The sequence below is a fragment of the Rhineura floridana genome, chromosome 18, assembly GCF_030035675.1.
Source record: "Rhineura floridana isolate rRhiFlo1 chromosome 18, rRhiFlo1.hap2, whole genome shotgun sequence".
Lineage (NCBI taxonomy): Eukaryota > Metazoa > Chordata > Lepidosauria > Squamata > Rhineuridae > Rhineura > Rhineura floridana.
Window position 1 is genome coordinate 193754 of NC_084497.1, and position 23544 is coordinate 217297.

The 23544-nt window shown below is 46.9% G+C and overlaps 1 protein-coding gene across 1 annotated transcript in view; it reads left to right on the forward strand.

The window, feature by feature from the left end:
• Positions 1 to 23306, forward strand: part of ZBTB7A (zinc finger and BTB domain containing 7A) — a 41292-nt gene extending 17986 nt beyond the window's left edge. Inside the window, exons 2-3 of the mRNA XM_061601093.1 lie at positions 9084 to 10306; positions 13476 to 23306. Of these exons, the coding sequence (XP_061457077.1) occupies positions 9099 to 10306; positions 13476 to 13932 (1665 nt within the window). The 5' untranslated portion in view covers positions 9084 to 9098 and the 3' untranslated portion in view covers positions 13933 to 23306. The remainder of the gene's footprint in view (positions 1 to 9083; positions 10307 to 13475) is intronic.
• Positions 23307 to 23544: the final 238 nt, after the last annotated feature.

The following is a 23544-nucleotide window of genomic DNA, read 5'->3' on the forward strand; positions in this document are numbered from 1 at the left end:
GCTACTGCATCTTCGTTGTGGCCTTTTTTTGTCAAAGAGTTGCACTACCGGTTTTTTCAGGACCTGCTGTTAAGGCTGCCTCAAGCTAAGCCGGTCCTGGGCATGGCCAGCCCTTGGACAGGAAGTCTGCCTGAAAAGCCCCACGTATTCCCATTTGGAGCTTCATGGGGTGTATAGAGTTTGAAGGGGTCTTCAAGGCCATCTAGCCCACCTCCTGCTTGCTGCAGGATTACAATGCAGGATAAGAGAGTTCCACCACTACCCCGAGGCAGCTTGTTCCGCTGTTGAGAAACCATTAGGCCGAGGATTGCCAACCCATTGCCCGCAGGTGCCATGGTGCCCGCAAAGTCCTGCAGTGGTGCCCCCAGCAGGTAGCCCAGAATTTTGTGCTTTCATTTTTTTTTAAGTCTCCAGCCCTCCTCGAAAGAGAGTCGTGGAGCAAAATGTGCAGGTACTCTTGTTAAGCGATTTCTGTGAAATGATTCAGCTTGGGTGCTCCTGCCTGTCGGTACGATTAGCCAATGAGTGAAGTCAGAGCTGTGATTGATAAATGAGTCGTTTGGACACAGAGCTGTCATCAATGCAATGTAATTTGCAGCCCTGTTCTATCTAATGGCGATTGGTTTTGCTTTGACTGATGTTTGTTTTTTAATATGACCGCACCGAGGTTGAACTGTTTTGGCAGTGGTTTGGCTCGTTTTATTCACGCCTAGCAGCCTCATCCTTGCTTGGGAATTCTGAGGAACCAAAAAAATTGGTGCTGTTTTGAAAGATTGTCTGCCATCTTAATTCAAGATCTTGTCTGTCTTGTTGTCTCTGTCACCGTCTTTCCGGCGCCTACTTAAAGGTCTTCTTTCAACAAGCCCTTTAAGTAGATACCTCATCCCAATCTGTATCTCTACTGCAATTATTTTTTTTTATGTTTTGTTTTTAAGATTTTTTAAAACTTTTTTTTTTTTATCGCTTGCCATTTGCCCCCCTGGACTCTCTTTGGGAAGAAGGGATCTATACACATTTAATAATAATATACAATAATTAAAATGGTGCCCAGTTGTATCCAGATGAAAACCCTCTCCTCGATCTCAGGAACAGCATGCAAAATTCGATTAAAATCAGAGCAGTTTTGAAAGGTGCCGTCCAGTAGTGTCGAAGCGTAGGTGAAAACCTTCCACTTGGCCTCAGGGACCAACATGCAGAATTTGGTTGCAGCGTATTAGGTGACCAGGTGCATGGCGAACGGACAAACAACTTCCCAACATCCGTCGCCGGCTCTTGTACCTCATTAATTAATTGTTGTGCTTTAAGGTTGCAATGGCTTTGTATTCTGTTTTATGTTGCCTACGGCAGGTGCACAGACCCTTGTCCCTGCAGATGTTGCTGGGTGACAAGTCACAGCAAGCATGGCCAGTGCAGCACCTGGAGTACCCCAAACTTTTGCTTTAGGTGACTGGCAAATATGATTCAGTCAACTCGTGATCAAAATGCTATCCTCCTGTTACTGCATCCTAAGATGGCATCTGCTTGGGGGTATTTCGTGTGCTTCTCCCGAGATGTTTTTATTATTTATTTTTTTCTGTCCCACCCTTCTACCCCATAGTAGGGTGCTCAGGGCGGCTTACAATAAAACACATGCATAATAAAATTGTTCCCAATATAGATCACAAAAGCATTAAAACAAATTAAAATACATAAAGTACAATATTTTTGGACTACAGCACCCACGACCGTTGGTCAGGGATGACGTAAGCTCGCGTCCAGCAACGTCTGGCGGGCGCTACAGTGGCTTTCTGGCCTGAACATCACAACTAGAGGGGCTGTTTCTGCAAAGCAGAGGGGAAATCCTGAGTGAAACTCTGTGAAAGCCTCCCTATGTTCGAAGATCAGCTGGTAAGAGGCGCTGCTTCCCGTTCCAACTGAGCGCTGGGGCTAGATCGGCTTCCACAGGGCCTACTTGGTTGTAGCCCCAGAACCAGAGGACTGGCCTCCCATCAATTAAAAAAAAGTTCAGGTTCCATTTAAAAGGAAATCTGGGTCTCCCTACAAATCTTGCGTTCTTCGTTGAAATCTCAAAAGCCAGAAGAGTTGTTCAGTAAGATTTTTTCCAGTGGTCTGGGCGGGCAGGCAGAGAGTGCCTTGAAATAGCTCCCCATTCATTGCCTATTTTTTGCAGATGAAACCATGCACATTGCACCCACTCTCCATGGTGTCTTCAGCCGCTTCCATTTCAGCACCTCCTTTAGGAGCCCCACTCCCCCCATCCCACCCCCGAGCTAGCAGTGACTCCTTCTGCGTTTTCTCCGCCAGCTCCTCTCGCGTGTGGCCTAAACCTCTTCCTTCTGAAGCCGGGATTGTGCAACTGTGACCACTTCCCTTCAATGTGCCTCAGCACCCATAATAATGCTTTTGTGCAGTTAAGATTCCTCCCCCCCCCCCACACACACACAATAAGGAAGTGTGCTGGGGCATGTGGGTGGGGGCTCTGCGTGGTTTTGGGTGAAGGATTTGTCTAGTGTAGGACCTTCTGCTTCAAAGATCTGCACTCTTCTCACTTTGCTGTGTCCCCGGAACGGCCGTACCTCATTTTTCAGCAATGATGCTTCACAGGTGCATCTTCAAGTCCAGCCGAGTTCCATGAGATTGACTCTTGGGCAGAGCTTTTTAAAAGTTCATTTTTTAAAAAATGGAGCTGTTTCCGGTCCAACGTGCCCCAAAAGGCACTAATTCCAGTTCACATTTTCCCCCTTTGAAAAACAAGCTAGTTTAGTTCACACCGTTTGATTCGAGTTCATCCAGATGATCCGTAGCCGTTTCCAAACCCACCCACCCCCACAATGGAATTCAGATTGGGATACAATAAAACACAATGTATCAGGAATAATAATCAAAATACAGTTAAAAATCAATGGGAATATGTAATGTGGTGGATGCACCATCTCCCATCTTCAGCTGCAAACCCACACATGCCCTGGGCCACTTGAATGAGGCTGGCATCTGCGGACCACTGTTTGGGAACCCTTGCTCTGAATACCATCTGCTGAGGATCACAGGTGGGGGAGTCTTGTGCCCCCTGTGTGCTATACATTTCAAGCAGGATCATGCCACTTTAAACAGTCATGACTCCTGCCAAAGAATCCTGGGAACTGTAGTTTGTTCAGGGTGCTGAGAGGAGACCAGAGTTCCATGGGAAGAGGAATTGATTATTAAACCCCTCTGGGAATGGTAGTTCTGTGAGGGGAATGGGGGTCTCTTAACAGCTCTCAGCACCCCTCCCAAACTACAGTTCCCAGGATGCTTTGGGGGGGATGCCGTGGCTGTGTAAAGGGGTATAATACTGCTTTAAATGTACTGTGCAGACGAGGTCTTGCTGGGAGGATATCCGAGAGGCATTTGGTTGGCCTCAATGGCTTCAGGTCTGATCCTTTGGGGCTCGTCTTACGCTTTATGAAGGCTACATACATGGCGTGTCTCTGAGCATTTGGGTTTTCCGGAGACATATTTACAGGCCAGTCGTACGCACGATTCCTTCAACAGGACTGTATTCTGTTTATTATGCGTTTAACAGAACGCAGAGCTTGGAACGTTCCCAGTTCACGTTCGTCCCTTGAACAAGCAAGCTGGTTCGGTTCACTTCAAGTTCATCCACATGATCCTCGGCATGTATACATGAACGAATAATTAATTAAACAACTAAATAATAAAAATTCTCCCAGCATTCAGAACGTTGCAAGCTGCTCTGCTGAAGCGTAAAACAGATATAAAAGCAAACATCAAAACACACACAGAGTGGAATGGGGATTGTTTAATTTATTTCACCCCGACAATTACGAGCTTTCAAGGCCCAAACGGTCTAAAGCAGCCTTTCCCAACCGGTGTGCCTCCAGATGTTGTTGGACCACTATTCCCATCTTTCCTGACCATTGGCAATGCTGGCTGAGGCTGATGGGAGTTGTGGTCCAACAACATCTGAAGGCACACTGGTTGGGAAAGGCTGCTCTAAAGCATCAAAAATTTGAAGATGAAGTTCTACTCCCAAAACCAACATAATTTGCATTCAGTTCACCTGGCAGGTCTGGGAACTGCAGTAAGGTGTCCTTCAGAGATCTTTGAGCCAATTCAGTAGCCTTTTATTAAACTGAGCAAGTTCGCGTTGGGTCAGCATCCAACCTTCCTTTCTGCCTTAATTGGAAGGACTTTAAGTATCACCTGCCTCTTGTTGAATGTGGCAGCTCTTGCAAGAGTTGTCTTTGTTTACACTGACCTGTTTTTCAGTTGTGTGTTTGTGTGTGTTATTTTAATGGGTTTGTTATGATTGCTTGTAATCTTATTGCTGCCAGTTGCTTTGGTGTGCTTTCCAGGGAAAGCAAGTAATAAATAACAATAAATAAAAGGATAATTATTTCCCCAGCTGAAATCCTACACTTTCCACCCAAAGTACTGGCAAGGGTGTGTGTGTGATTGTGGCATCATCCTGTTATGGCAGCCCTCTTGGAGTTCTGCGCAGTGCAGCAAGCGATGTGGTAGGCATCTGGGTCCAAACATCAGGTGTCACTGTGGGGCTGCACAATTCGAATAACTTGCTTGATGGTGCGGAAAACCGACCTGCAATGCATTCCTTGGAGCAAGGATGCCCTTAGATCTTTTGCTGTGCCTTCACAGCCCGGAGGCTGGAATCTTCTGAAGACCAGCGGCTGGAAACTTCAGGAGGGGAGAGTTGCTCTTGCACTCAGGTCCTGCTTGAGGGCTTCCCATAACGGGTGTCTGGTTGGCCACTGTGAGAACAGGATGTTGGCCTAGATGGGCCCCTCTTGGCCTGATCCAGAAGGGCTCTTGTGATAGAAGAACCTCCATGTTCAGGGAAAGTCTACCTCTGAATCCCAGCTGCTGGAAACCGCAGGAGGAGATAGTTGCTCTTGTGCTCTGGTCCTGCTTGCGGGCTTCCTATAATGGGCGTCTGGTTGGCCACTGTGAGGACAGGATACTGGACACGGGACTCGAGAAGCTGCTCTATACTGAGTCAGACCTGTTGATCCATCTAGTTCAGTATTGTCTGCACTGATTGGCAGCAGCTCTCTTTCCAGCGTTCCAGGCGAGGAACATTTCGCAGCCCTACCTGGAGATGCTGGGGCCTTCTGCATGCAACAGAGATGTTCTGCCCGCTGAGCTATGCCCTGATCCAGCAAGGCTGTTCTTACGTTCAGGAAGGGACAGAGCTGGATAGCAGCAGCCTCTGTCGCAACTGGCTGGCTCTCGCTTACTCCACCATGGCTCGCTCGTATGGAAGGGCCATAGCTCAGATGGCAGAACGCCTGCTTGGCATCTAGAACGTCCCAGGTTCAATCTCCAAAGGCGGCATCTCAAGAAAAGATTCAAGAAGCCTTTTAAGTGGAGACCTTATCCCAGTCTGCGTCTGTGTCGGAATTGCTTTTTAATATGTTTTTAAACCTTTTTTTAAAAAAACCAATATGTTTTTAACCTTTTTTTAAAGATGGAATTGCTTTTGAAGATGTTTTTAAAGCTTCTTTTTTTTTTAATGTTTTTAGCCTTTTTTTGAAAAAAAAAGATGTCAGTTTTCTGGTTTAGTTTTTTAATGTAACTTGCATTGAATGCTTTTAAACAAATAAATGTGATTTTGTGTGTTTTTAAATTGTGCTATAATTGCTGTAAAGCGCTTTGATATATTTTTAATAACATTGCAGTATGCAAATATTTTTATCTTTTAATAAACGAATGTTAGGCCATCGGGTCTATTCGTCTTTCGTCCATCTGGCTGTATTTCCAGCACTCTGAACATGTTCTAGTTCTGGATTTGGAATGAGTCATGCACGGCTTGGAATGGGGTAGTTGTTTTCTTTTAACGTGCCTTCTGAATGTTGTGTGTTTCAGGGAAGGGAAATCTTGTGTGGCAGGGTTTTTTAAAAGGCGTTTAAAGGTGTTGCTTTCGCTTTAGAAAAGGCCATTCTAGCCAACGATTCCCCTCATTGAGCTTCAATTCCCAGGGTGGTTTAACAGTCAATTCCTCTTCCCAGGGAACTCTGGGGACTGTAGTTCTGTGAGGGGAAGAGGGGCATCCCCTAACAACTCAGCACCCTTCTCAAACTACAGTTCCCAGGATTCTATGCATGACTGTTTTAAAGTGGAATAAATGCATGGCGTGAACGTGGCCTGGGACAAATCACAGCTGTGTGCTAACTCGGCGTAATTTCTTAGTGCACGCAGCCCCCATGCCCGTAACGTGCCCCTTAGCAATGCCCAACATGGACATGAGGACTAGCAGCATGAGATGTGTGCTGCATTGCGCAAAAAACAAAAGTGATGAGTGTTGAATGGTGGGATAATCTCCAGCCAGGAACTTTGCCTGTTCAGGGTGTATAATTGGCATGCACAGCAGGCTGTGTTGGCGTGTTCCACAAACTTTGGGTGGCTGGGCAAACCAGAATTTCCATGTGTTTTGTGCTTGTGTCACTGTGAGGTGGGTGGGAGCCAGCCTTTCCTGTCTAGGTATTGCTTGGTCTTTATGAGTACAGCAAGGGGCGGTGCGTGATGTGTGTTTATAAAGCCCAGATTTCTCTGGGGCCACGTTCACACCATCAATTTATTCCACTATTATTCAACTTTAAACAGTCCAAAGAATCCTGGGAACTGTATTTTGTTATGGGTGCCAGGAGTTGTTGGGATACCCTGATTCCCCTCATGGAGCTATAATTCCCAGAGTTCCCTGGAAAGAGGGATTGACAGTTAAACCACTCTGGGGATTGTAGCTCTGTGAGGGGAGTATGTGTCTCCTCTCAGCACTCTTCCCAAACTACAGTTCCCAGGATTCTTTGGGGAAAGCAGTTTAAAGTGGAATCATAGTAGAATAAACGTATGGTGTGAATGTGGCCTGGTGCATGTGAGATAAGAAAACTGGAGGTTTCAAGCTATTTGGAGGGGTTTGGACCAGCAGTAGGAGATGGTCTGCAGGAAGGAATGTGTTGGGTTCTGTGCGAAGTTCCTAGCCCTCATGAATCTGCTTGAAAGTCTTAAGGGGATGCTTGTGTGTGGCGGTCAAAGAGTGTACAATCTGGGTACCCATTAGCTGAGCTGAATGCTCATGCATTTATTCACACATAACGCTCAGCAAGTTTGCAGTCTGTGCCCATCGCAGCTGAGCTGTACAATTTTACAGGGGGGCACACTCTTGCAAAATAATAATTATATATATGTATGTATGTATACATGCGTATAGATCTAGGGTGGTGTAGTGGTTAGAGTGTCAGACTGGGACCTGGGAGACCAGGGTTTAAATCTCCTACTCGGCCATGAAGCTCATTGGGTGACCTTGGGCCAGGCACTGTCTTTCAGCCTAACCTACCTCACAGCATTGTTGTGAGAATAAAATCAGAAGGCAGGGGAGAAACATGCCTCTAGGTCACCTTGAGCTCCCTTGGAGGAAAGTAGGGTATAAATGTAACCAATGAAATAAATAGATACTGCTTGTCCCCGTGTTCAGTATAACATGTGGACAAACGTACAGAGGTTACTGAATATGATCCGGGTGTTCGATGGGCTGACCTTTCAGCTCAGCTACAATGAACTTACACCAAACTAACATATATAGGGTGGTGTTCAGTGCTTAGTCCTATTCGGAGTAAACCCACCGAAGTTAATAGACGTGGCTAGCTTATGTTCGTTCATATCCGTGGGTTGACTCTGATTAGGGCTTGGCTGAATATAAACCCCAAGATGCTAATTTGTGTAATGCATTTGGGCTGTGGGATTTTGTATTCAGAATACAAAATTTGGGTGGGACTTCATTTTTTAAAAAACGCAGAGTAATTATAGGTGTGGTTATAGGGTGATGAACTGTGCGTGGTGCCGCCCGTGAGACTTTATAAGTGGCCCAGGCTACGTGGGGTGAATTTATACTGCCTTTCTCTTCATGGTATTTGGTACTGGCCTGCCCTGTGGCTAGAGATGCAAGGATTGGTCCCTTTCAATTCTCCCAGTTTCTAATTTTCTTAGGTTTCTACAATAATTTGAGATATATATATTTTTTAAAATCCCAATGAAAACGTTCAGCATTTTAGTGTGAATTTCTCCTAATCAATCCTCTTTTGCATGCAGCTCTGACTAATGTGCACATTTTTACAAGCCATTTCTCCAAACATAATGCATTTCTGGGGGGTTATTATTCTCGTGAATACATCCGTTTTTATTCACACTTTCCCCTAATAGACACCTTTTTGTAAATACTGTTTGTAGAAGTGCATAGCAAAATCCGGGTCCATGCAAATTTTGAAGGATGGCTGTGTTTCGATTCTCATGTGTGAATATGAAAGATTTGGCTTTAAATGCTTACCGTGCCTGTAGCTAATGCCCAGCTGATCTGACTAGAAATTGTCTGAAGATTTAAATCCCTACACATGCACACGGCGAGCATGCAGCAGTCACAAGGACTAGAAACGTGCTTATAAATTTTGAAATGACAACTCAGATCTTGGGGATATGAGATACCCATGGCTCACCTGCAAAAACTGTAGACATGGTTTGTCCAACGCAAGGCATGGGGGAGTCTGTTCTCCTGGTTGCAAAGTGTCTGCAGGCAACCTAAAGTTTTGCAAGGGGCTCTACGTGCCACAAATTACTACGGTGGGCTGGTTCGCCCTTTTAAGGATGCATTCAGATGGCGATTTATTCTGTTTCCACATTTTACTTGAATTGTCACGCGATGTAAAAGCCACAACTGGAGATGTAGCAGAATTGAGTGGAGGTCTAGTGCTCCTTTCTGTCTCAGTTGCATCTGGGGAAGAAGGAATCCATTTGCAACCCCATCAACCCAGAAAACGGTGGGTGTGAAGTAACAAAGTTTGGGCAACATTCCGGCAAACAGTTCTGTACAGTCAGTAAAACTAGAGCAATATTTTATGCAGCGTGCTGTGTGGCATCTGATGGTTCTGTATAAATAAATGATGATGATGATGATGACAATAAAGCTGATGTGTGGATGCAGCCCAGGTGCTCTGGCCATAATGTGTAAAAGCAGGTAGCCACGTCAAGCAGAGGGGAGTCAACTGTTTCTTTTTCTCTTTCCTCTCTCTCCACAGCCCTCTGGTGTCAGCATGGAGGGCGGCGTAGACGGCCCCATCGGGATCCCGTTCCCCGACCACAGCAGCGACATCTTGAGCAGCCTGAACGAGCAGAGGAACAACGGGCTGCTCTGTGACGTGGTGATCCTGGTGGAGGGGCAGGAGTTCCCCACCCACCGCTCGGTCTTGGCGGCCTGCAGCCAGTACTTCAAGAAGCTGTTCACCTCGGGGCTCGTGGTGGACCAGCAGAACGTGTACGAGATAGACTTTGTGAGCGCGGATGCCCTTTCGTCTCTGCTGGAGTTCGCCTACACCGCCACCCTTACCGTCAGCACATCAAACGTCAGTGAGATCCTCAACGCCGCCAAGCTGCTAGAGATCCAGGTGGTAAGGGACGTTTGCACGGATCTCCTGGACAGGAAGATTCTGGCCAAGCATGACCAGATGGATACAGTAGATCAAATTGATCAGAGGAACCATCTCAGAGCAAAGGAGTACCTGGAGTTTTTCCAGAGCAACCCCATCAACGGCCAACAGGGCACTTACCCATGGACCAACCCAGACTTGAGAGACCTTCAGAGGCTCAGCTTCCGTGGCCAAGAGGAAGAGGACGAGCCAGACTGCAACGGCATGGACTTCTACTCCCAGGCCGCCCTCAGTGACAGACCAAAGGCGAACGACTGTGACCCCGACAGCAACCACGCCATGTGGCTAGACCGGGAGGAGGAGGAGGAGGCGTCGGTGGCCGCCCGAGGACCTTTGTTCCCCGCCTCCCAGAACGGACGATTTGGCGGGCGCAAACTGCAAGCCACCGCAGGAGATGACGAGGTGCCGGCGGGGGCTCAGCTGGACCAGCGAGAGGTTGGGGGCTCCCCCGCCTTCATTCCCGGGGGAGGGGAGGGCGAGGAGGCAGACGCCCGAGAGGTGGACGGCCTGGCAGCCAGCGCCCTCCTACAACAGATGATCAATTCCGTGGGCCGGCAGCAGCTGGCCGAAGAGGACCGCAAGGACGACGAGGGGGTCGTGGATTATTACTTGAAATACTTTAGCACTTCCCAAGAGGGCGGCGAATACCCGTCCTGGTCCCACAAGGTGGAGAAGAAAATCAGAGCGAAAGCATTCCAAAAGTGCCCCATTTGCGAGAAGGTGATCCAGGGGGCAGGCAAGCTCCCACGGCACATCCGGACCCACACAGGCGAGAAGCCCTATGAATGTAACATTTGCAAAGTTCGGTTTACGAGGTAAGGGGGGGAGCTACGGAGAGGGGCCAGGAGTGTGTGTGTGGGTGCGCTGAAACTTACCCTCGAGGAAAGATTGCAGCATTTGGGGGGCTCTTTAGTTTAGAGAAGAGGCGAGTAAGAGGAGGTATGAGAAATGTTTATAAAACGATGCATGGCGCAGAGAACGTGGGCAGAGGAATTTTTTCTCCCTCTCTGATAAGATAACTCGTGCACATCTTTAAAAGAGTAGCACAGTGGGGAGGAGAGCCTGGCTGGGAGTCCAGAGTCTGTGAGTTCAAATCCCCGCTAGTGTCTCCTGGGTGTCAAAGGCCAGCTAAAGATCACCCCCACAGCGACTGGCTCAGGGGTGACGTGCCCTGCTGCCTGTGCAGCCGTGGGCAAGCTGCAGAGTCCCAAGGAGCTCAGTTGCCCCCCAGCTGGCATTTGCGGACAAGGAAGGGGCTGGCTTGTGCAGCTGTGGCAAGCTAAGCAGGCCCTGGCCAGCTGGGGAGGACTAGCCTCCGAGGGAGGCAGTGGTAACCCCCTCTGAATACCACTTACCATGAAACTCTATTCATAGGGCAGCCATAAGTTGGGATCAACTTGAAGGCAGTCTGAAAAAAAAAAAGACAAATCCGTGGGGGAGAAGAAGGCTATCAACGGCTACTAGCCACAATGGCTGTGCCCTTGCCTCTATGCTTCTGAAAACCGTTTGCTGGAAGCCGCAGGAGGGGAGAGTTGCTCTGGCACTCGTGCCCTGCTTGCAGGCTTCCCATAATGGGCTTCTTCCAGGAGGAAGGGCGAGATATAAATTTAATATTTTATGTTAACCGCCCAGAGAGCTATTGCTAGTCGGGCGGTATATAAGTTTAATAAATAATAATAAATAATAATAATAATAAATAAATAAGTATAAAATAAATAATAAGCCTCTGTGAGAATAGGATGCAGGACTAGATGGGCCATCAGCCTGACCCAGCAGGATCGTCTTATGCTCCTATTTATTCAGAACCATGAGGACTAGTAACTTACTCTCTCTTTAAGGGAGCATAAGAACACAAGAACAGGATGCTAAATCAGTGGCCGCTAGCCACGATGGCTGTGCTGTCTTTCCGCAGTCGGAGGCATTATGCATCTGAATACCAGTTGCTGGAAACCACAGGAGGGCTAGGCCTTTTCCAGCTTGGCCTGTCGGGGTCTTCATCTCGTTGCCGGATGCCTCAGATCGCGTGAGGTGGGGGGAAGGGGGTCAGCCCTTCCTGCAACTGGAGAGTAAGCAGGCAGCAAGCCCAGCCCAGAACTGCTAGATAAGCCAGGTGTCTATAAGGGAGTTGTTGTGGCTAGTTTAGCCTTGGAAAAAGAGGGGGCTTTGATCTCTCCGGGGACGATGCAGAATGATCCTTAGAAGAGCCTGATCAGGCCTTGGTGACGCTACGGCACATGCATCCGTGTGTGTTCCCCCCCCCCCCGCTTTTAATGTTCTCTGCACTCTGTCCCCACCTCGTTCTCTCCCGGAAAGGAGAGTCTTTTATCCATTAAGAGCAGCTCTGCTGAAGCCAGGCTCCTGCACTTCAGTGCATTAGGGAGTTGGGTGGAGGGGGGGTGCTAGGTTTGGGAGCGGCAAGGGAAGGCAGCTGGCCACGCCGAGCCTCTACAAACTTTGTCTCTGAGGATAAAGAGGGGGGGTAGTGGATGGGAACCTGCTCTGACCCCCTCCCCCCAAAAAAAGAAGTGCGATCCAACCAACCGTTTTGGAATTCAAATCGCAATTGGGGGAAAAATTAATGTTTCCCCCCATCTTTGCAGGGAAGAAAAAGTATTTTTAAAAGTTGGTTCTTTGGAGGGGGGAGTGAGATTGAGGGTGTTTTGTCTGTGCCCCTCACTCACTCCTGAACCCTGGAGCCTGTGCTGGGGATTGCTTTGACACCTGACCACCTCCCAACACTCAAAACGGAGAGTGTCCCCCCTCTTATTTTGCAAAAGGACATCTTTTAAAAGCTGGTTCTTTGGGGGTGGGGGAAGGTTGAGGATGCTTCCCCAACACCCCCCTCCCCAAATCCTTTGCTTTGGGGGAAGTGGCTGTAGGTCAGTGGTTAGAGCACCTGCCTTGCATGCGGGAGGTCCCAGGGTCCAGTCCCCGATGTTGTTTCCAGGCAGGGCTGGGAGATACTCCCTGCCTGGAACCCTGGAGCACTGCTGCCAGTCAGTGTTGACAGTACTGAGCTAGATGGACCCCTGGCATCTGACTCGGTATAAGGCACCTTCCTGTGGTTATTGGACAGCCTTGAACTGGTAAGAAATTGACTGTTTTCACCTACAGCAGGTGACGAACAATACGGTGTCTCCCAAACATCTTATTCAATTCACAGTAAGTATTTATGTATGGAAATGGAAATGGGCTGCCTTCAAGTCGATCCCAACTTATGGTTTATGGGATTTCATGGTCAGCGGTATTCAGAGGGGGTTACGATTGCAAGTCCTCCCCAGCTGGCCAGGGCCTGCTCAGCCTGCCACAGCTGCACAAGCCAGCCCCTTCCTTGTCCGCAACTGCCAGCTGGGGGGCAACTGGGACTCTGTCGCTTGCCCACGGCTGCACAGGTGGCAGGGCACGTCACCCCTGAGCCACTCCTTGTGGGGTGATCTTTAGCTGGCCCTTGACACCCAGGACACACGAGCAGGGATTTGAACTCACAGACTCTGGACTCCCAGCCAGGCTGTCCTCCCCACTGTGCTAGACCAGCTGTTTTGTATTTATGTATATGGACCAAATAATACTACTCCCTGTGTTCCTCTGACAGGAGGCTGCCTTATATTGAGCCAGACCATAGGTCCACCTAGTTCAGTATTATCTTTTTTAAAAGATTAGATGAATTCATGGAGGATCAGGCTATCCGTGGCTACTAGTCTTGACGACTGTTCTGCCACCATAATCGGAGGTGCTGTGCTTCTGAATGCCAGTTGCCAGAAACTGCAGTAGGAGAGAGTTGCTCTCGCACTCGGGTCCTGCTTGCAGGCTCCCCATTAGGGCACCTCTGGTTGGCCACTGTGAGGCTAGATGCTTTGGCCTGACCCAGTAGACGTCGCCTGATGTTCTTAACTGCAGACGTTTCCAGTGTGGTTAACAAAGCGCTGGATCCAGTTGAGCCACTGCTGTGTCGATCTCCATTTCCCCCTTTCCTTCCCGATGCAGGCAGGACAAGCTGAAGGTCCACATGAGGAAGCATACTGGTGAGAAGCCCTACCTGTGCCAGCAGTGTGGGGCGGCCTTCGCCCACAACTACGACCTGAAAAACCACATGCGTGTCCACACGGGCCTGCGCCCCTACCAGTGCGAGAGCTGTTTCAAGACTTTCGTCCGCTCCGACCACTTGCACCGACACCTTAAGAAAGACGGCTGCAACGGGATCCCTTCCAGAAGGGGGCGTAAGCCGCGGGCAAGAGATGTGGCCATCGCCCCTGCCCCGGCCACGAATCCCGACGACGGGAGCCTTGCGGAGGGCGAGGTGAAGCAAGAGCCAGAGGAGGCTGCACCGCCACAGGACGTCCCGGAAGAGCACTTTGAAGATAGTTTGAGCGCCAAAGCAGCGCTGGGGAGTTTGAATGTAGCAAGTGGTTCCTTTGAGGTTAAAACGGAAGAACTCTCCTAAAACCAAAAAAAAAAAGAAAACGGGGAAAAAAGAGGTGTCACAAAATCTAGTTATAACTTTCCTCCAGTTCCTCTTTTAAAATATGATTTCTTCGCCCGTTTTGGGGGGGGGGGAATTAGCCTTATAAGTCTGTCAGATATCTCTGTTTGTGATCTTCCCCTTAAGAGTTGGTTTATCGTACCCTCATTGATTTTAAAGTTTTCCCCTCTCCTTTTAGAAAGCGAGGAAAGGTTTTGAAGGGGGGAGGGAGGTCTATAAACCTTGAAATGACGCTTCCAGAGTTTTAGTTTGTTGAATGTTTTAAAATTATACATATATATTATATTGGAGATTTTATCTATTTTTAGCGAGTATAATGTTCCAAAGGAACCAAAGTAGGAAGATAATTTTGTTGGCTGGGTTTAGAAATCCAGGAAATTGTGTGTGTGTGGGGGGTCTTTCCTACCTTCCTCTTCCCCCTTCACATCCACCCCACCCCAATCCTGAAGGTGCTCATTTAATTTATAAAATTCAGTTTTATATTATGTAACTTTTCCCAAGGCTGGTTTGAGGGTTTTTTTGAAAAGGTGTCCGGTGAATGAGCCAATCTGACGGGTCACTTTCTGGGGTCCCAGCAGTCTCCATAGGCAAACCAGTCGCCTGAATTCTTTCGGCTGCTGACTCCCCATGAGAGTTTTAGAAGACCGGGATAGGGTTCACGTTACCCTTGCAAGATTTTGGGGCGCGGAGGACGCAGTCCATCCCTCAAATCAACAGAGCAGATGTCCATGTTGCAAATTTAGCCCCGTTCAGTAATGACAATAAAAAATAGTATGCCAAGTGCACGGATTGTTGTGAATCCGTTCCGTTTTTTCTGCTGTTGTCAGTGAGCCCCAACTTCGGGTCCTAAAGGGGAGGAGCAAGGAGCATTTTGACAGCAACTCTCATCCAAACTTTTAGCACCTAACGTTGCCACAGGTGTGTCCCACTCCAATGGCGTCAAGCTGGTTTACATTAAATGTGTCCTGCTGGCGTCTAGGAGATTGGATAGGGTTGCGCTGTTGCAATAGAGCCTCCCAGCCCTTCCCTTGTGAATGCACTCCGTAAAACGGCTTACTCCAGAGAAATGCTGCTGAGAGTCCAGAGTTTCTCCAACACGGGCTGCTTTGAGAACTCCCGTTCAAAGGCCCCATCCCCTAGGCTCACCCATTTCCAATGGGGCTCCCCCTTCCTCTGCTCAATTGGTTAGGGTTAGGGTTCCGTTAAAAGTCTCTCCTCCTTCCTGGCAGCAAGACAGGGTCTTGGGTGTTGGGTCTTTTGTTATATTTGGGGATTAAAAGCTTACCCTAGTATGTGTTGCATTTGCAACGAAATGAAACCAAATTTTGATAGTGTTTAAAAGGGTTGCCTACAAGAAGAGGTAGAGCTGAATCCCAATGTTAGTCTTACTCAGACAAGACCCATTGACAGCAAGGGATGTGACCAATTTGGGTCCATTCGTTTCAGTAGATCTACTTTGAGTAGAACTCAACAATTTGCTGTTACAGAGCTGCATTCAGCTAAATCGTTGCGCTCACAGAAGGCAGCGCAAGGATTCCCGCTAGCATAATGGGAGTTTCCCCCTCTCCTCCCCTGTGTGGCCCCCACCCCAAATCTTCCCCAGAGGGTTGAGAGAACCTCCCCAGAGCAGCATACAGGGGCAAGGAGAGGGGGGAATGCATTCCATCGGGCCAGCAGAAATGCTTGCGCTGACAGAATGGTTTCCTTAGCGATATGTTGAATATAACCTAGGTAGTCTTTAAGCATGATGCTATGCCCCTCAACTGAGATTCTTTTAAGAGCACCCTCTTTTGCAATGCACCTCTGTTGGGCGCTGCTGATGGGAGCTATCCCGGAAGGTATGTTTGTCTAAAAAATTCCCTCTCCGCCATGCTCTAGCAGGGAAACTCCAGCCTTGATCTTAAATTGGAAGAAGTGATATTTAAGAGAAGTCCCCCCCCCCCGCATTTCTACCCTCACAGGAGACTTTACGTAGACCCTCTAGTAACTTTGGGCATTGTCCCAAACCATCAAAATGCTTGATCTAGCTTTGTAAAGCTTTTGGCAAGTCACATTTGGGGTTGCGCCAGCCTCTCTGCACCCAGCGCCTGTGCGCCATGTTTGATGGCGGGGAGGCTGGAGCGATAAAACATTAGCTTGATAGCTTCCCAAGGGAAGCGCTGGAATCTTTTAAGGTAAATTTGGGAGGCAGAGTGGGGAGAGTTCTTATCCCTTTCATATCTTTAGGGTTAGCGTTTGGCCTTCATGAGCACCTCAGGTTAGGGGGTTTGTACTTCACTCCATGGGGGGGGGTGCAAACACGCCAAGAACTTTGGGGATTCTTATTGATGGAAGGGCAAAATGTGTTGGCAGTGTTGGGGATGTTTTGCCAAAATAAAATAAAGTTGGCAATGCAGAGGAGGCATGCTTTGACTTCAAGTGACCTCTCCCTCTTCTTGTGGGGTGAAGTACAGATCCTTCAGTGTCCCCCTTTTTCTCCTCTTCCCCCCCCCCGTCTTTCCAGCCATTCCTCTGACCCCTTGTTGGTACTTAAGTATGTATGTGGAGGTCACCCGCGTACGCAGAAGATGTCAAACCCCTTGTGCAAAAACAAGCCAGTCCTGGCCAATGCACTGAAACAAAAGTGGTTTTCCCCCCCCAATTAATGCCCACCTCTTTTACACCACCTAACTGAAATTTAAAAGGTATTGGTTTGGATCAAGACGAGGTTGGTGGTCCAAGCGGTCTTCTGTGGTAACCATTTGAATCACGCTTTCCCCCCCAAGTGTAGAAGTAGCAGTCTAGATCATGCAGAGGCTGCGTCAGGTTTCTCGAAAGCATTGCTCCCTCTAAGCTAAAGAACCAAGGGCACCTTTTTAGCCATTTCAGAAATTTCTAAATGCACAGGTTCGTTTTTTTAAAAAAAAGGAGAGAGAGAGAGAGATTGAAGTCCTTTGTTTTTGAAGCACTTTTTAGATTTCTTTTTTAATTTAAATGTTTCTTTTTTTAAAAAAAGGTGAACTGTTTTGGCCGAATGTAATTGAACAGGGAGTGTGTGTGTTTGTGAGACAAGTGTGAGGGGAGGAGGGAAAAACGGGTTGGGTGGGAAGAGATGGATGTTTTATTTAATAAAGAAAAAAGCAATAAAACCCACAAAAATATATATATACAAAAGTTCAGAAACAAAGAAGTCTTAGCACTTTCCAATGGAACGGGTACTTTGAAATCACTTTATCTTAATTTAAAAGAAATATCTATCTATATATATATGAAAGAAAGAAACAAATATGTTTACACGTTGAAACCATCTTCTACAGAAAGAAATTTATTGTTGTTTGTTGTTTTTATTAAGATAATTCCTAAAATCGAATTTATTTTTGTAAGAGAAAAGCAAAACAAATGTATATATCTTATCTATCTTATCTATATATTTGAGAGCGAGCGAGACATAAATGAAATCCACCATTTTGGTTTGTGGATTGAGACAGAAACAAAAATTAATAAAAATGGGAGGACTGAACTTAATTAGATTCTGTGACACAGCAAAATTTAGAGAAAAAGCCCTCGGAAGTGATTTGCACTTCGAAAAACATAAAATATAAAAAATGGAAGCTTGAATTTTAGGCAGGAATCATTGGGTTATTTTTGTGTATGGTTTTTCTCCCCTCTTTCAATTTTTTTTTTTTAAGTGTCTATTGCCGGTGCTGGCTTGTATGTTTTCTGACTGGTTTTTCCATCATCCAGCCGCAACATCAGTCCTGGGACCACCTTTATCCGAAAGTCGGTTTCGACAACTTGGCTGCCTCCCAAGAAGCCTGATTTATTTTTCACGGGGTTTGCGGGATGGAACGTGGCAGAGGGGCGTCTGATGGGGGCGTTGAGCAAGACCCCCTCGGTTCGTGTTGGCTTGCCTTCAAACCGCTCTGTCTCTGGGTGATTGCGTATGTCGCCTGACGGTGAGATTTGGAGAGTGGCGACAAGGCGAATCTCTTCTTGGGTCACCCAAAACTCAAGATTGAACACAACAAGCTTTTTAACCTCATTTGGTCCCTTGGTGCATGTACCATTTAAAGTCCTCTTCACCTCTAACCCCCCGCATGCTTTTCTGGTCAGGCTATTTCCCTCTCCTTGGGAGAAATGGGGTTCTGATCCTTTATAGCAAATTAAGGCTGAGGTGATGGTGCGTGAGGAGAAGAATCCGTTTTTCTGAACATCGGTAGAGGTGCGTCTGGTGTCTAGGAGACAGATCGGAAAAAAGTAGACATGTACCTTACTGCTCCAAAAAAACACTACCCCACTTTGAGAGCCTGGGGATGGGGGAAGAGGGAGGCCACGTTTTAACAGTGGGAAAAGATTGGTTCACAAAAGTTGGTTCTCAGAAGGTAGCATTCAGTGTACCCACTGCTGAGCGACCTCTGTGAGAGACGACGCATATCCCGGTTTCGTAGTTTGGGACTGGCCAGATGAGGGCAGCTGCTGACCCGGAAGGATTTTGGCAAAGCCAAGGATTGGGAGTAGATCCTTTTTAAACCGCTGATCTAGATTGCCCAGATCTTGCAAATTTTGAACGATGCATTTCTAGCCAAAATTTCTCCCTGCAAATCCAATGGCTTGAAATATACATCTCTGTGTGTACACATTTGGTCATCAAACGCCACGCTCTTGGACCTTTCCTCTTCCTCCTTTACCTACCCAGCCTATTCGGAGAAAGCTGAAGGTGGTCCCAGCACTTGGATGGATGTGGCCCCATCACCCCCCCCTCCTTTCTCACTTCCATAGAGATCCTCGGCTTGAGCACTGACTTTAAAACGATTGCATATGCAAAACCTAGTGTGGACTTTGTAAATAGATAGAGACATGAGATTCTTTTATTGTAATCAAAAGTTGTGGTATCTCTACCAGTTCGTTTTACACCTTCTGTTTCCATGACTGTTTATGTTTTGTGTGTATTTTGTTCCCTCCCCCCCTTTTTATCTCAATCTCTGCCACCTAACAACCAATCAGTACTCAGTATTCCCTTCCCACCCATTTCACTCTCCGATCGATCGTGGACAGTTAAAAACATTTGGTTCTTGCGGGGGGGCCCTTCAAAGCCAGGGAGTTTTCTTATTGTGGAGACAAGGCAAAAGTTTTGTTTTAACACTGTAGATCTGGTAAGAAAAAGCAGCCAGACCCTTTCTCACCCGCTCAATCCTCCCCCAGGCATAAGATTGCCTCCGGTATACGTCAACACCAGTTTATCCTGAAGGGGGTTGTCCTCTGCCAAGGAAATGGCAAAAGTCCGAGTGGAGTGGAGCATGGCACTGTGACCAACTTGTTTTCTTGACTCAGAACCGCTGTTCCTTGGCCAGGGAAGTCCCACCGTCACCCTCAATCCATACCGGTGTTTTATGCTGTGACTCCCCACGGAATCGAGGAGGGCCTTGTATTCCAAATTGGCTGCACCCTGACTCTCCAAGGCCACCGTAGATTTTGCCCGTCTAACAACGCGGTATGAAGCCATCGACTGCCTCCAAGCATGCATGTTCAACTTCCTCTCATCCCTCCATCTCCCATTTTTCTAGAGTTTCTCCCCTCAGTCTCTGCACAGCTTGCCGGCTGGTTTGGGGTTCCCATTGCGGGCACATCGGTACTACCAATTTAAGCTGGTTTTAACAGTCCCGCTGTCTCCCCCCCCCCCAAGGAATCCTGTGAAGTGTAATGGAGTTCTGTCAGGGGGAAGGGCTAAACAGGGAAGAGAATTCTCAGCACCCTCTTCAAACTACCATTCACAGCATTGTTTGGGAGAGAGTCAGATAGGTATACTGGCTGCAAATTGTTTTTTTAAATTGTGCAGACCTGTCCCTTTTTTTTGTTTCTGAACAGAGATACTGCACCTTCTTTATGATGAGTTCCATAACCCCCCCCCCCAAGGGTGGGTGTGGATTGGGGAATGAAATCTGATGCAGGATACTTGGAGTGCTGCTAAGCTTCAAGCATCAGCGCTGGCAACACTTTAACACAAGCCTTTGATGTGTTTGCACTAGAAAAATAAGAGAGAGAAATTATGTACCTTTTCCGTGCAGGGAGGCCCTTACCTCTGAATACATTTTGCCTTAACCTTCTAATTCCCCTTTGAGCAAATGATCGCACACAAACACAACCACACACACAGGATATCTCTTTGCATGCAGGTTCCAACTCTTCGAATCACATACTGTATATAAGATGTTTGATTTTTTAAAAATTATGATTATTGTTTTTTATTTTGTTGGGTTTTTTTTTTTTTAAATGCAGGTTGTGATAAAGTGTTGCCAAAGAAACTATTAATGATTACCATATTTCAGGAAAAAGGAAAGGGGAAAAAACGCTTCTAAATGACATCACCCTCACAAAAATACAGATGCAAACATGTTTTCCTTACTGGCTGGTGTTTTTTTTGTTTTAATTATGCATCCAAAAACGAATTTGTCAACGTCATTTTCGGTCAACTGGTTGAAGCTGTATTTGTCAAGAGTATGTGGGTCCTCTCTGTCAGTTTCTTCCAGGCATTGTTGACAAGTCCATTCTGCCCCCGACTTCCAGTAATTGGAGTTTTGGACAACATGGGGGTGTTTTTTGGGAGGAGGAAAAATACATGTGGGGGCAGCTGGGTAGGGAGAGATCTTTGGAGAGGAGTGGATTCCACTGGGGGGGGGGAATTAAGAAAAGCTTCCATCAAAAGACTGTTGGCACGATCGATGACGTTGGGGGGTTTTGATCTGAGAAGGGAGAGCTTTTTGGCTCAGCAGCCCGGGGTTGACAGAGGTGGGATGCAATTTTCTGACGGCCTACCTGAGATCCTGACTGAGACGGACACACAAACTCAAAGGTTGCCTTTGCTCTTTGGATCTTTCTGTTTGCTGTTGTTTTCCCTCTTGCCTTCTGTAAGCTGCTCCCTTGACGATTCTTCTGCAAGTGCGTATTTTTCCCCACCATCTTCGTGGATGGAAAGAGGGCTTCACGGATGGGCGGGAGAGCCGTGTGGTCAACATCCAACAGAGGGACAGAGAGGGAAGGCAGTCTGTTCCCCCCCCCTCGGGCAACACGGTGAGATCAGGAATGGCAGATTCCTCAGGCATCCTGCTATTAATCTTATAATAAATTCTTAACTCTTGTTGCATAGATCTTTGGGCTAGCAGTGGCAAAGCATGGGGTTGTAATCTTTGCAAGTGGGGAATGCATTCATCATGGGATATCTTCTTGCATCCCAGAGTTAGCAGTTGGCAGAAGCGCATTGACGTGAAGCCAGGGCATGTTACAATCTTTCCTGCTATTGCTGCTATTGCTCTCACCGTGAACTCGCCAGCAACCTGGCTCTTGAAGTGTCCCATCTTTCCAAAAGAGCCAGTGGCAGTGAGATCTTTTAGGAACCTCTTGGAAAAGACGAGAGAGGGAGCTGAGGCCAGGCAACACTGGTGTTTGGCCACCTTGGCTGCTGATTCTCACACACGGAGGAGAAGCAGTTCTCAGATTGCTCTTGGCCAACGAGTCAGCCAAGACTTTTTGCCTGCAACCGCTGGGCTGTCATCTTGTATTTTAGAAGAGGTCTTGATTTGACTGAAGTGGTGTCTGTGTACTGCTTCACACCTACCCTCCTTCTCCTCAGCCCAATCCCACAAAAAATAAATAAAATAAAAATAGCCTTAACCAGAAAAGGAAGAGACTGCATCTTGAAAACGTTTAGGATGCTCCTCCTTTGCACTAAAGCTGACCCGTTGGGTTCAATGGGTAATATTGTTTTGTTGCACTTTTAAAAGAAAAAGCTTTTGAAGATGTGTTGGCAACTTGTTTTCAAGGGCGAAATAGGGCAGAGGCTTTGAGCATGATTTTTTTGGGGGGGAGTGCAAGTTAGATGTATGGAAAGGCCTTGACGTTTGTTGAGAGGGATTTCCTACTGTGTATCCTTTAGGACTGATTCTCTTCATTCTCTGTTCTGCACCCTCGACATTTCATGAAGAGTTGTAGGAAGTAGCTACTTGGGGAGGATCTTGCCATCGGTGGCGAAGACAGCCCGGAAGTTGGGGGGAACGATCGAGAATCTTCCGTGCTTCTATGAGTTCTTTCATTAGGCTGATCTCATTTGTTCCTCTCCTGTGACTTGGTTGACGCCATCAGGAAAGGCATGTTGCAATTCTTCAGTGTGACTGATACCAGAATCTTTCTCTCTCTCTCTCTCAAAATCTCTTGCTGCTCCCCAAGTTTTAAGGCTGCTTGCAAATCTTTAATCCAGTCGCCCCGTAATCAGACCTCTTTTGTTCCCTCTGTCTTTCTGTAACCGATCAAGCAGCCCCACTCTGCTATTGAAAATGAATCTATAGATCTATTTATGTTTTCAACAGATGCCGAAAGTTTTAGTTCAGTTTAAGAGGGAGACCTACAGTGTTGATGATGCTGTGGGGTGTTTTTTTAAAGATCTTTTTTAAAAGAGCATTTAGCTAGTTGTTCACGTTAGGTTCTGTTGGTGGGTACCCCGCTGAAAGTTTCTTTTTTATATGATTGCTTTGCTAAAGAGAGTCATTGTGTAACAGAACTTCCCCTCACTCTTGTCCCCCTGTGAGACCCAAACCCACAAACCCAAACCTGCTCCAGAGGGTTAGGAGAACCTCAGAGTAGATTTGGGGACACACAGGGGGAGGAGAGGAGGAGGTGTGTTGTATTGCACAAACAGAAGGCATCCCATTTGCACAATGACTTAATTGGATCCAACCCTATATGGATAATATATGGGGGGTGGACACACACAGACACACACACAGAGTTTAAACTTTTTTCTGGAAGTGGTTTTCAAACTATTTGTTCTCTCAACCAGGCACCAAATTGTTCTGATGCTCTCAGGGGTGGGGAACCGGTGGTCTTCCGAATGTAGTTGAGACCCCAAATCTCAGCCGCCGACACGGCCAAGGATCAGGCATGATGGGAGATGTCGCCCTCCCCAAAAAAGTCTGGTAGGGCCGAAAGCTCCCCATCCTTGTAAATACACAAAAGAAAACGGGAAGGTGGCATTGGAAGGGGGCACTTCTTTTTTTATTGTCATCGTTTTTACCTATAAAGAGAATAATCTAGCCAGAGCACTCAAAACTCAACTTTTTAAAGACAAACATACCAACAAACCTTTCAGTGACTAATTTACTGTTGTCAAACGAGGTGAGGGAAAAGCACAGAAAGACATTCCATAGATTGTATGTTTTGATAATTTGTTTGTTAGGAGAAGCAGGAAAAAAAAGTCAGGAAATGAAAATATATATATATAGATATAGATACAGATATATAAATATATAATATAAAATGCACTTTTTTGCGGGGAGGGGGCTTTAAAAATAAATATATGATTAGAACACTGCGGCTGTTCTTTTATTCTTGTATTATAAGAACCCACTTTGGAAGCACACGAGAATAATAACGCTAATGTTGATAGGATATTTTGGGGGTTTGATTGAAAGGGGTGGGGGAAGGGGGTGGGGGAAGTTCCAAAAGTTTGTTGTTATCATTGTTATTATAACTATTATTATTATTACTCTGAACTGAAGATGTAAAGAGAAATGAAAAGTCAATTGTTGCTGGTTCCAAAGAGCT